Consider the following 13,212-nt stretch of genomic DNA (forward strand, 5'->3'; position numbering starts at 1 on the left):
GAGCGTTGACAGCATCGACCTATGAGCCAGGAGGTCAGGGTTCAATTCCTGGTCAGGGCACATGCCTGGGTTGTGGACTCGATCCCCAGTAGGGTGCACACAGGAGGCTGCTGATCTATGGTTCTTCCTTATCACTAGTGTTTCTATCTCTCTCCCCCTCTCCTTTCCTCTCTGAAATCAATAAAAATATATATTTTTTTAAAAAGCCCATGGCAGCTGAGGGACTCCTCCATTCAGAGGGCCTGGGTGAGAAAACCACGTTTTGGAGGATGAGGAAAGACTCACAAGTTAAACTGCTGAACTCCTCATAGACACATCAAGGCAAGAGCGGGGAAAGCGACTGGGGCAGAGTCAGGGAGGACAAAACGAAAAGCTTCAGGCCCGGAGAGTGTCCTGCTCAGTGAAATAAGTCACTCAGGGAAAGACAAGTATCACATGATCACTCTCATTTGTGGAATCTAAGTAACAAGATAAACTGACGAACGGAGTGGATCCAGAGACACGGGAGCATGGAGCAGAGTGCGGAATCTCAGAGGGAAGGCGGGGGAGGGTGGGTGGCTGGGAGATGATCAACCAAAGACCTTGTATGCATATATACATAACCCATGGACACAAACAATAGGGTGCTGAAGGCCTGGGGCAGGGGTGGAGGGTGGCGGGCTGGAGGGGGGTAATGGGGAGAAAGGGGTGACATATGTAATACTTCAACAATCCTATATAAACAAAGGGTAATATGCAAATTGACCCTAACAGCAGAACGACCGGGAACAACCAGTCACTGGTGGTCAGTGCACTTTCACAGGGGGAGCGCCACTCAGCCATAAGCTGGGGAGTGGGCCTAAGCAGGCAGGTGGACATCCCCCAAGGGTCCCGGACTGCGAGAGAGTGCAGGGCTGAGGGACCCTCCCAAGTGCACAAAGTTTTGTGCACTGGGCCTCTAGTAAAGAATTTAAAAAAAAACAACAAAAAAAAACACTCCAGCCCAAGAATCCTTTAAGAGCGTGTAGGCTGACCCTTCCATAGTCTGAGCCTCTTCTGCATTATTCCTCCCAAATGGCCAGCCCAGCTGTGCTTGGACACCTGCATGTGACGGGGAGCTCATCCCCTTACCAGGCAGCCCATGTGAGCTCTGGCTGACTTTCCCATTCTGTATATTGTGCTGAAGTACATCTCCCTCTTTGCTGGCTCCACTGGTCCCGTTCTACCGAGAGGGATCCACATGAAACAAGTCCTCTACCTGGACTGTTTCTAAACCTGACTCTATGTTATTTAAAAAAAAAAAAAAATACCGTTTCCTGAGCTCCAATCTAGATATTCTGATTGAGTAGCTCTAGGGGGACATCTCATCCACTCTGACGTCTAGTAACAGCACCTCCACTGCCTCTGCGTGGATGGGACCATGCCCCTCCCTTGCACAGTCTTGGTGCGACTGTCCTCAGGACACGCCGCGGACCCCTCCAGGTTTCTTCATCCCCTGGAATTTGATTTTTTTGAGCCGAGAGGCACCCAGCCGGAAGGAACCCAGAGCTGACTTCTCCAGAGACTGTCCACACGTCCCTGCCTCCTAGATCCTGGCAGAGCCCGGGGTCCTGACCTGTCTGAGACGCGGGTCTTCATTGTTTCTTTGGATTCTGTGAGCCTCCCACGTATTTCCAATACATCCCCATGTTGCCCGAGTCAGCCAAAGGCTATTTCTTTTCCTCGCAAAGAGCCCTGCCCAATACAGAAGGCGCCTGAGAATGTGAATGTCATTCTGATGGAAACAGTCTTTCGGGGGCCGAGATCTTGGTCCAGCGACACTGCCGTGTGAGGAAATGAGGCCGAGAGGAGAGTGGCTGCGTGGAGATGGCACTGCGTCAGCAGAGAAGGGGGACATGAGGGAGACACAGCAGCCACGGGATTTCCTCTCCCCAGATCCCCTTCTTCTGCCCCAAGACATTTCCCCCAGATTTTCCAGCCACCGTTTCAGAGGCTAAGCCTCTACCAGGGCGGGAGAGACAGCCCTCCACTGTTCCCCGCTCCCTCGCTCTCCCCCAGGAGCTGGGGTAGGAAGCAGCAGGGGCACCAGGCCTCCGGATTGGACGCTCAAAGACCTCACGGAGAGAGGTCAGCCCTTGAAAAATTCCTCAAGTCAAAGGGCTCGGGGCTTGGGTGCCACACAAGGCCCTCACTGTGTGCGCACATTGTCTGCCCCATAAAAGGGGCCGGGCCTGGGAAAAGGGAGCCGGTCTCCAGGCGACGGGGCAGGCTGCTGGGGAATGCCAGGGCCCTCCCCTCCCCCAGGCACCAGGCAGCAGGGCCAGGCCTCCGAGGGGGAGGGGCAGGGGTGCCAGGGTGGAGGGGTGAGTCCAGAAGTCCAGTGTCACTGCAGGTGGCGCTGCCTGGCCTGCGGGAGGCAGCAAAGGAAGCCGCGAGGGAGGTGACGTTAGGCCTGTCCTAGCTCCCTCTCCCATCCACCCCTGCATGTGCCTACAGGAAATGGCAGGGCCTGTCCTTGTTCAAGGAGAGTCTGAGGTAGGGAAGTGGTGGGGGAGACATAAGGACTTCGTTCCCTAGAGCCAACTGCCTTCAACACGGAGGTGTGTGTCTCAGCTCTGAGCCCCCCCTAACTCTGGGAGGAGGGGACCAACTCCACCCTCCTCGTCTCATCTTCAGAGACCAGGTCCCCTCCCCCAGGGTTCTGGCAGCGGGCCCTCCAGCACACCCAGCTGAACCCAGACGCATGCCAAGTGGCTTCCTTCCGCCTGGCTCCCAACGCCGCTGCATTCACCTGCAATTAGTAACTGCAATTACTTGTTAATAACAGTTACCGGTTCAGCGCCTGTTCCGACGGGCTAAGCCCTGGAGCAGCCCCACCCAGGCCATCGTTTCTTATCTTTTCCATAACACTTCACCATAGACGTGGCACGGTCCGGCCTTACCGCTGAGGAATGTGAGGGTCAGAGGTCAGATGTGCCCAAGGTCACGGAGCGAGAGGGACGATGGAGAGCCAGGCGGCCTGCCCGGGACTGGCCACTCTGCTTTGCTCCCTCCCTGCTGGGGACTGACAGTCCTCAGGCCTGGTCGCAGGCAGGGAAAGCTGCTCTCTGAAAATGGGGTCATGTGGGGGTCCGGTTTGGCTCCCCAACCAGAACGCAAGGAAGCCCAAAGGCCAGGCTCTCACTGGGCCCGTCCCGTAAGCAGGGTGGCCAGATAAAACACAGGACAGCCGGTAATCTAAATGCCAGATAAAAACAAATCATGGTGTCGAGTCTGCACCAAATATTGTGTGGGATAGACTTATACTAATTCACCGTCTAAGTATTAACTGGGCATTCTATATTTTTAGTTGCTAAATCGGCAACTCTACCCCCCACGCCACATCTGGTGACACTGGCTGCGAGTTCAAACCCTCCGCAGGTGGCACAGTGAGGAGCGGAATGCCCTGGTCACCAGGGGGCCAGTTAGACGCACTGCGAGGCTTCAAGGCAGCCCAGACGCCCCGCAGTCCTCACGCCCCCGAGATGGAGGCTGGGGCCTTTGGGTCATCAGCTGGATGAGAAGGAGGGGGACCCCAGGGATAGCATGGAGGACACGGCGGGTAAGGTTCCCAAATTCTAGGGCACTGAGTGTTTTCAGGGAAAGACTCCCCCCACTCCCCAGGGCATTCTCCATCCTGAAGTCTCCCATCAGGACAACAGCATTTAGCAAGAGCATCCACTCATTCATTAATCAAGTCATCTCACTATCCTATGTTGCCCTGTGTCAGGCACCGTGCTAGGCTCCTAGGACACGGTGGTGACACAACGGAGGCACAAGACCGCGTCACACTGAACACACTGAAAACACCCATGAGGGAGAGGAGCAAAGTGCTCTCACGGAGCCTCACAGCACCCCCGTGAGCTCAGTGCTAAGGCGAAGGCAGTGGTATTCTGATCCCCACTTTACAGACGGGGAAACTGAGGCGCAGGAAGGTGAAGCGGCTTGGCCGAAGCCACAGAGCAGGTGAGGGGCAGGGCTGGGACCTCAACCCCCACCTGCCACCTGCGAGCTCCGATATCCTGCATGTTATCCCCTTTCCCGTTTGAACCCTCTTGGGGAAATGTCCGACGTGTGTTAGGAGGTCTCCTCTTTAACACCAAAGTGCCGGGGAAAGAACAGAGAGAGCCTGTCGATGCTGCCTTGGTGCTTTAGAAAGAGGAAGCAGTCCCAGGGCAATTTCCACAAAGTGCCAATTTCCACACCCGAGCTACAGGATGGCTAAGGGACCCCCCTTGTCCCTGGCACCCCAGGGCTCCAGCAGGGCGGGGCCGCCTGGCTCCAGGTGAGCACTTTGCTGTAAGGTGAGGTCACAGGTTCCTGTGCTTGGCCGCCAGGCTATCAGGTGGATTCCCCTCCCCCTCCCGCCGACCTCAGGTGCCGGGCGCTGCGGGTGTGGGCACGCGTGTGGGGCTCAGTGGGCCGGCGTTGTCCGCACAGCACAGCGCCTGCGCTCAGGCGAGAGGGAAGAATGACAGGAGGACAGGGCAGTCCAGACGGTCAGAGCTGGATCCCAGATGCCCCTGGCATCCGTTTCGATTATGGGCTCAGAGCCTGTTTTCCTTGTTTATAAAATGGGAACAGTCATCGTACTGCATAAAGCTGTTGGGAGGGTTCGACTGGAGAATCAATGAAGACCCCTAGCACGATGCTGGCCATGGAAAGGCACAGAAGCCTGTCCCAGGACAGTGGTGACGACACGACCCCATCTGCAGACAGCTCACGTTTATTCACCTGTGCGGTCACTCACGTCTCAACCCAGACCTTCAGCATCTACCTCGGGCCCAACACCAAAGCCCCGAGCAGTGGTCGGCAGGGGGCGTGGCGCCGTCCGCAACGCCTTTAAAGAAGTTAGTCCCACAGCAAGGAGGCCCTGGAGAGGATTACGCTGAGCGAAATAAGCCAGTCAGAGACAGACAAGTATCACAGGATCTCACTCATCTGTGGAATCTGATGAACATAAACTGATGAACAAAATAGATCCAGAGACAGAGAAGCATGGAACAGACTGAGGGATCTCAGAGGGATGGTGGGGGTGGGTGGGTGGGAAGAGATTAATCAAAGAATTTATATGCATCCCTACCCTAGTCGATTTGGCTCAGTGGATAGAGCGTGTGGGCTGAAGGGTCCTAGGTTCGATTCCGATCAAGGGCACATGCCTCGGTTGCAGGCTTGATCCCCAATAGGGGGTGTGCAGAAGGCAGCCAATCAATGATTCTCTCTTATCATTAATGTTTCTATCTCTCTCTCCCTCTCTCTTCCTCTCTGAAATAAAAATATATTAACAAAATAATAATAAAGTGTGTCAATTCATCTTTAAAAAAAGAATTTATATGCATATATGCATAACCCATGGACACAGACAATAGTGTGGTAAAGGGCAGGGCCAGGGAGCAGATGCAGGCTAGACGGGGTCAATGGGGGGAAAGGGGAACACCTATAATACTTTCCACAATAAAGATTTTAAAAAAAGAAGAAGTTAGTCCCGTCCCGTATAAGTCCCAGACTCGCCCCTCTCCTCCTACTCTGGTTCCTGAGCAGGTGTGTGATCTCTCCATGCTGTGCTTCCTCACCTGTAACATGCACTCCCCACCCAGCCCCAGGAGTGCTGAGCAGAGATGTGCTGGCAAATGCTTAACACCCGGCTCTCTGGGGAGAGCGCCAGAAGCCCTGGTTTACAGCACTTGCCAATTTCTGTGGTGTAAAGACCCTCACCGGGCCCACTGTGACTTTCTCTTGGACTGAGTAGAAGATGAGAGAGAAAAGGGGAGTGTAAGAATGCCACCAAGGTCACCCCTGAACTCATACCAATAACTCATCACCTCCAAAACCACTCATTCAATCAACAGACATTTCCTGATGATTGGTACAAGACAGCATCTAGGTTGTGTGTATGTCTGTGTGTGTGTGTGTGTATATGTGTGTGTGTGGCGGGGGGGGGGGGATGCACAAGGCACTTTAATGGGAATCATTAGCATGATTTAGTAGGACAGGGTAGCCTGTTTGTAGTCTGGAAGGATGGTAGTCTAGGGGTGTTTCAAACAAACAAACAAAAAAAGATCTTCATTTCCTCCCCAACCAATAAAACAGAAAAAAAATAAAAAGAAATCATAGGGAGAGGGGAGAATAAAAGGGACGGTAACGATACATCATTGCTGGAATGGAATAGCAGACATTCTAGGAACCAGGCCACAGGTGAGGCAGAGGAGGGGAGGGTTCCAGAGGGCCTGAGGGAGGGGCTGGGAGCGCAGGCCTAACTGCTTCTATGCACCCCCTCACCCCAACACCCCTCACCAACCCCATCCAGGCTCTGGTAATGAGCAATCTTTTTGTTTGTCATGATCAATGTTTTGATTTTTGAAAATCAAAGCTAGAGTTTTGGTACATTCTGTGGGCAACAGTAAAAAAGTTTGCCTCTTTTTTAAAAACAATTTCAAATACCTGCCTAACAGTTACTCTAGCACACTGAACCATCAAGCGCCAAGAGTTTATTTATACACAGGTGAGTAAACACAGAAACCCCAGGCCTGTGTGGACTGTACTGCTGAGTCCTAAGGCAGGCCAATCTCAGGTCCCATGATGCCCATTTAAAGTTACCCCTTAGGCTGGGGTGGGGTGATGACAGCTGCTAATGGGATGCTCCCTGCGTGCTGAGCACCACGAATATAAAAGAGAATAAGACACTGGCCTTATTCTTGCAGAAGAGACAGTCACCGAACAGCCAATTATAACACAATGTGATGTGGGCAGCAATGGCACAGTGAGGTATGTGTTAAGTTATACAGAGAGGTGGCTGTGAGCACGGATGGCAGCATGGGGTGCATCAGGGAAGGCTTCACGGAAGAGGTGACACCTGACCAGGCTTTGAAGGAAGAAAGTGAACCAGATAGAGAGGGCATTTCAGGCAGCAGGAGACAGAATATGCTGAGGCAAAAGGGGGCATGTTTGAGAAGCACAAGTTGTTTGCTGTTCCTTTGGAATACGCAGCAAGGCAGGAAGTGGAGGCACAGAACTAGAGGGAGGGCAGACATGCCAGGACTTTGAATTTGAACTTGAGGACAATGATGCACCCGCAAAGGGTTACACAGGGATGCACAGGGGCATGGGCGCACACTGAGGCCGAGGCTGCAGGCCGGAAGCCAGCCAAGCTGCTGGAGACATGCGGGTAAGAGAGGCAGAGAGACAGCAGGGCTGAAGAAAACTGAGCTTGAAACCCACGTTCTTTATTCCTCCTTCCTCTTGTGGTTCTCAAGATGGACCGACCTTCGCTCATCCCAGAGGACAGCACCAACTCTCGGTCACACCTACTCCTGAGCCGGGCCTGGGGGTGGGGTGGGGTGGGGGGCTGGTCCAAAGGTCCTAGCCAGGCTTCCCTCCAAGGACAGTCCCCCAAAGTGGTGGGATCTTGAAGTGCTGAGCCCGGAGTCCTGCTTCCCTGCAAAGGGGGCTCGGGGACCCTCTACCTCTACTCAGAAGAGGAAAAGTCCCCTCCCCCAGGTCACTGGCCAGGTAGCAGAGCGGCCTTGGGGCCCAGGCTGGTTCACAGAGTCTGGGAGCTGGAGTCTGCAGGGGGAAAAGTGGGCGGTTCCTGCAACTCCCTGGCCTGCAGGGATACCTGCCAGCAGGAAGGCCCTGGATTGGGTGGGAAAGACGGGGTTCTGGGGCTGAGAAGGGAGAAAAGGGAGCAGCTTGCTCCTGGTGGGCTCCCTCTCAGTCCAGAGAGGGTGGACTGTCATCATCATCTCAAAGGGGGAGGAAAGGGGCTGTGGGAGCTGGCTTCCCCTCCTCAGCAACTCTCCCTCTCAGGAGCCTGAAGGGGAGGCTGGGCAGGACCTGAGGAAGGCAGCCCAGGCTGGGCCAAAGCTGCCCTGGACAGTGGGGCTGGCCCGCCACCTGCTGGCCACTCTTGGGAGTGGGGATAGGAACGTGCAGGGAAGGACCGGGATTCTGAGCCTCGGGCATCAGTTTGGAGAAAGTTGGGAATGTACTGAGATGAAGAGAGGAAGTTTGCAAAGAGTGCAAATGGAGTTCTGAATGAGAAGCTGCTGTGTCCGCGGGCAGGGAGTTCCTGTCACAAACATTCAATGATGCAGGGCCAACTTCCAGCCACTGGATGAGCCTCAGCTCCTCACTTCTCCTTTCCTTCCCACCGAGAGGCAAGAAGAAGACTGCTGTTCTCCAGACCTGATTAAAACACGGGCATAGAACATGACTGAAATGCAACGTGAGAAATTCCTTTAGACAAAATGGTGTCCCCCGCCAGTGTGCAGCCTGAAATTCACACACTGGCCACGCCCGTGGGTTACAGGGAGTGAAGACCGAGACCATTCACTGCATTGCAACCTCGTTCACTGTGCCCTTCCACCATATCGCCCAGCCTGTGGGCACGGGGAGGAGAGAGGTCAACACGGTTAAAGCTGCAAGAAGGTTACAACAGCCCGCAGTAATAATGGACACTTTCATGGTGTGTGTGTTTACATTTTTATTGAGTTCAGAGAGGAAGGAGGGAGAGGGAGAGAGAGATAGAAACATCAATGATGAGAGAGAATCATTGATCGGCTGCCTCCTGCACTCCCCCTATTGGGGATCTAGCCTGCAACCCAAGCATGTGCCCTTGACCAGAATTGAACCTGGGACCTTCCAGTCTGCAGGCTGACGTTCTATCCACTGAGCCAAACCAGCCAGGGCTATGGTTTTGTTTTTATTTTTTGTTTGTTAATCCTCACCCAAGGATATTTTTCCATTGACTTATTATTATTTTTTTTCCCATTGATTTTTTTTAGAGAGAGTGGAAGGGAGGGGGAGAGACAGAGAGAGAGATATCAGTGGGAGAGAGACACATTGATCGGCTGCCTCCTGCATGCCCCACACTGGGAATGGAGCCCACAACCTGGGCATGTGCCCTTGACCAGACTGAACCCAAGACCCCTCAGTCTGCAGGCTGACGCTCTATCCACTGAGCCACACCAGCTAAGGCAATATATCCTTAAATAGCATTTACTGTCTATCAGCACTTTTGTATTAACTCAGATTTTAATCTTACTTACATTTATTAACCCTACAAGGTAGGTATTATTATCACTCCCACTTGGGTGTAGTAACTTGCAACGGTCATAGAGCAGCGGTTCTCAACCTGTGGGTCACGACCCCTCTGGCGGTCGAACAACCCTTTCACAGGGGTCGCCTAAGACCATCCGGCATATCAGATATTTACATGACGATTCATAACAGTAGCAACATTACAGTTATGAAGTAGCAACGAAAATAATTTTATGGTTGGGTCACAACATGAGGAACTGTATTTAAAGGGCCAGAAGGTTGAGAACCACTGTCATAGAGGTACAATGGCACAGAGACTGGATTTGAACCTGGAGAGCCCAGCTCTGAAGGCTGTGTTCTTAACCATGCACCGTGCTGCCATTTATTAGCTCAGCCTCCATACAGGAAGTGGCTTTCCTGGCAAATAGGTTTTCAAGTACCTACCCATCACCAAATCACGGCCAACCCTGACTAACCCAGCAGAGAACTCGAAACCAAGGCCAAACACTGGGTTAAAGAGAAACAGGACTGCAGAGACCATGGGGGCGTGCAGTCACCGGGTGCACTGCCGACAGGCCGCGCAGGCCAGAGGACCCGGAGACAACACCTCTGCAGAAAGCGTCCCCTGAGCTCAGAGCCGAAGGACAGCGCTCTCCATAGATCAGCACACGGCAGAGATGCACAGGCTTCGTGACAAGAGCCCTGGGCAAGCACCGCACGGAAGACAACACAGACCGGATCAGAACCGGGGCCCCGCACATGACCGCTGTGGTTAAGATGGCGTGGTGTCTCGGCAGGAAAGGGAAGACCGACACTGAACCTGCTCAAGGTGCTTCCATGGTGACTATACTGCATATGTATTGTAAACTCCACCTCCCACTCAGTCATTCCCGGCCTGAGCTACCTTCTCAAGGGATGAATGTGGGTGCAGCCTGCCTGTTAGGATGACAGAGCGTCTGGGGTACTTAGTGAATGGGTGCATGAATTCATTCATTCAATACGTATTTCCTGGGTGCCTGCTACACTGCCTCCTTTGGACACTCAGGGACGCAATTTTCTCTGCAGCCCCCATGGCCATCCGCAGGTGGCCTGTCAGAACTGCCCTGGACAGGGAGCTGCCACGTCTCCACAGGTGGACTCACTTCCTGGGCCAGTAGTACTTGTCGCCTGTCTCTACCCAAAATGTGGAGAAGAGACCTAGTCTCCACCTGCAGCTCCAGTGAGAAGGGCCTGCTCCCCACCCACCTGAGCCCCGAAGGCTGTGTCTTGCACTCACCTGGTGCTCAGTAACTACCTCTGGAACAGCCCCTGCGATGACCTTGGGCACACCTGTCTGGTCTCTGCCCCAGAGAGCTTACCATGAAAAGAGGTTGCAAGGAGTGTCACTTCTACCCACCTCTGTCGTAAAGAGGCCAGGCCACCAGCACATGTAAGAGCTGGGCTGCACACCCAGCCACTCTGGTCCCTGGGGTTTTAGTGAGGACTGTGGGCCTGTGTTGGTTTCCTTTAATCTCGTAGAAACCTCATTTAATGGGGGGAGGATGCCTGAGGCTGAAAGAGGTGAAGCAACTATTTCAGATCTTCAAAGTTTTCTGTCTTTAGAAAGCTAAGAGGGTGTATAATATATAACGCTTCCAGTTGGCTCTGGGCTGCACCCCGTATGAAACACATGGAGATGCTTGCAGCAAAGCATATGGCCAAGCACAGTGAATGGTATAAACAGACTATTACAGTCTCCTGTTCCTTCAGCTCAGGGTTGGCTGTTAAATGGATTACAACATCTGTTTTAGCATCTAGAGCTTCTGGGATTTGCAGGTAAAGGATTGAGGACCTGTAGGTGCCTCACGCCTGGCACACTGTAACCACAGGGCAAATGCTCATCTCCCTCCCTCCAGCCGGTCTCTGCACCACCCAGCCTCACCGAGCCCCACCAGAGCGAGATAAGCCTCATCTCCTCTCTCGCCTGCAGCTGGCAGGCCTGCAGTTCCGCTTACCAGTCTGTGTGGGCATCGTCGATCACCAGCAGGACCCTGGGCCTTTGAACAACCGGAGTGGAGGGAGCCGGAGGCTCCACCGGCCCCGCGGGGGCCTGCGAGGTCTGCTTCATGGCACTGGAGAAGGAGCTGAAGAGGCTGGACCCGGGCGAGGAGAAGGAGGCCGCCAGGGGCTGGTGGTGCCTGCGCTCCATGGCCGGGGACGAGGGCGAGCTGGTGGAGCTGTCGGGGCGGTGCAGGTCCGCCATGTAGCCATTGGGCAGGTTGGCCACGAAGCTGCTGTCGGAGAGGCGTCGCCGGAGGAAGTTCATGGCTGCAGATGGAGAGATGGCTGGTTCTTCCGCACGTGGGTCTGCAAGAGGCCGGGGCACAGGCTGCCAGGAGACAGAGTAGGGGGTCTTGGACCAGAAGGGCAGGGAATCCCACACAGGCCGGCGTCAGCGGTCTCTGATTACCTGTGGAAATAAACCAACACACACGTGAGCGGAAACGACCTCCGCCCCTAGGAGCAAACAGACATGGCCCCTTCCTGACTGACGCTAGGGCAACGTCAGTGGGGCACCCTTTAGAAAAGATGTAACGAGAGCACACCCTTTTAACCCACAATTTCCACTTTCTAGAATTCTAGCCCAAGAAAGGAATCTGAGTTCCAGGTAAAGCCTCCTGCACAAATGTATGTCCCCCAGCATTCTTTGCATTAGCGATATCCTAGAAAGGATCTCAATGCTCAATCCCGGGACGGCTGAGTAAAGGAAGCACAGAACAATCACTCGGTGAAACCTTGTGTGGCTATTAGAAAGGGGACTTAAAAAAGGATTTTGGGTAACAAAACGAATTCACGTTGGAAATAAAAAGATCACGATACAAGAGTATAGGTATAGAATGACTACAACCACATACAAGTTCACTAACTGGTTTGGCTCAATGGATAGAGTGTCGGCCTGCAGACTGAAGGGTCCCAGGTTCGATTCTGGTTAAGGGCATGTACCTTGGTTGCAGGCACATCCCCAGTAGGGAGTGTGCAGGAGGCAGCTGATCCATGTTTCTCTCTCATCGATGTTTCTAACTCTCTATCCCTCTCCCTTCCTCTCTGTAAAAAATCAATTATACACACACACACACACACTAGAGACCAGGTGCACAAAAATTTGTGCACTCGGGGGGGAGAGGGGGGCCCCTCAGCCCGGCCTGTGCCCTCTCGTAGTCTGGGACTCCTCGGGAGATAACGACCTGCTGGCTTAGGCCTGCTCCCGGGTGGCAGAGGGCAGGCCCAATCCCTAGGTGCAGCCCCTGGTTGGGCTCAGAGCAGGGCCAATTGGAGAGTTGGGGCGCCGCTCCCTGTCATGCACAGAGCAGGGCGGATCGGGAGGTTGCGATGCCACCCTCAGTCACGCTCAGGGTAGGGCTGATTGGGGGGTTGGGGCACCGCCCCCTGTCACACTCAAGGCAGGGTCGATGGGGAGGTTGCGGCACCACCCCCACACACAGAGCAGGGCCCATCAGGGGGGTTGGGGCTCCGTACCCTGTCACGCACAGAGCAGGGTCAATCAGGGGGTTGGGGAGCTCCCCCCTGTCACGCACAGAGCAGGGTCAATCAGGGGGTTGAGGAGCTCCCCCCTGTCACTTACAGAGTAGAGCCGATAGGGGAATTGGGGCACCGCCCCGTCACACACAGAGCAGGGTGGATCAGGGGGCTTGGGCACCACCCTCTATCATATGTATATATGTATAGATATACGTATTTATAAGAACACTAAAGGCCCAGCGCATGACATTTGTGAGCTGGGGGGAGGGTGAGTACCTCAGCCCGGCCTGCACCCTCTCGCAGTCCGGGACCCCTCAGGGGATGGCCGCCTGCTGGGGAGTGGGCCTAAGCCTGCAGTCAGACATCCCCCGAGGAGTTCGTAGGACTGCCACAGAGGCAGGAGAGGCTCCTGCCACTGCTACAGTGCTTGCCAGCTGTGAGCCAGGCTTCTGACTAAGCGGTGCTCCCCCCGTGGGAGCTCACTGACCACCAGGGGGCAGCTCTTGCCTTGAGCGTCTTCCCGCTGGTGGTCAATGCGTGTCATAGCGACTGGTCGTTCCACCACTCAGTTGATTTGTATATTAGGGTTTATTATATAGGATATATAAAATGTTACAAATATCTGCAAATTTTTTT

At 54.1% G+C, this 13,212-nt stretch overlaps 1 protein-coding gene across 2 annotated transcripts in view; it reads right to left on the reverse strand.

Moving 5' to 3' along the window:
- The window catches only part of SYN3 (synapsin III), a 419,516-nt gene that overhangs the window by 334,650 nt on the left and 71,654 nt on the right, over positions 1 to 13,212 (reverse strand). For both annotated transcript variants that reach the window (XM_081082855.1, XM_081082856.1), the window contains one exon: positions 11,052 to 11,506. In XM_081082855.1, coding sequence (XP_080938981.1) covers positions 11,052 to 11,362 — 311 coding nt within the window. In that variant the 5' untranslated portion in view covers positions 11,363 to 11,506. The remainder of the gene's footprint in view (positions 1 to 11,051; positions 11,507 to 13,212) is intronic.

The sequence above is a fragment of the Myotis nattereri genome (assembly GCF_964212035.1).
Source record: "Myotis nattereri genome assembly, chromosome: 2".
Lineage (NCBI taxonomy): Eukaryota > Metazoa > Chordata > Mammalia > Chiroptera > Vespertilionidae > Myotis > Myotis nattereri.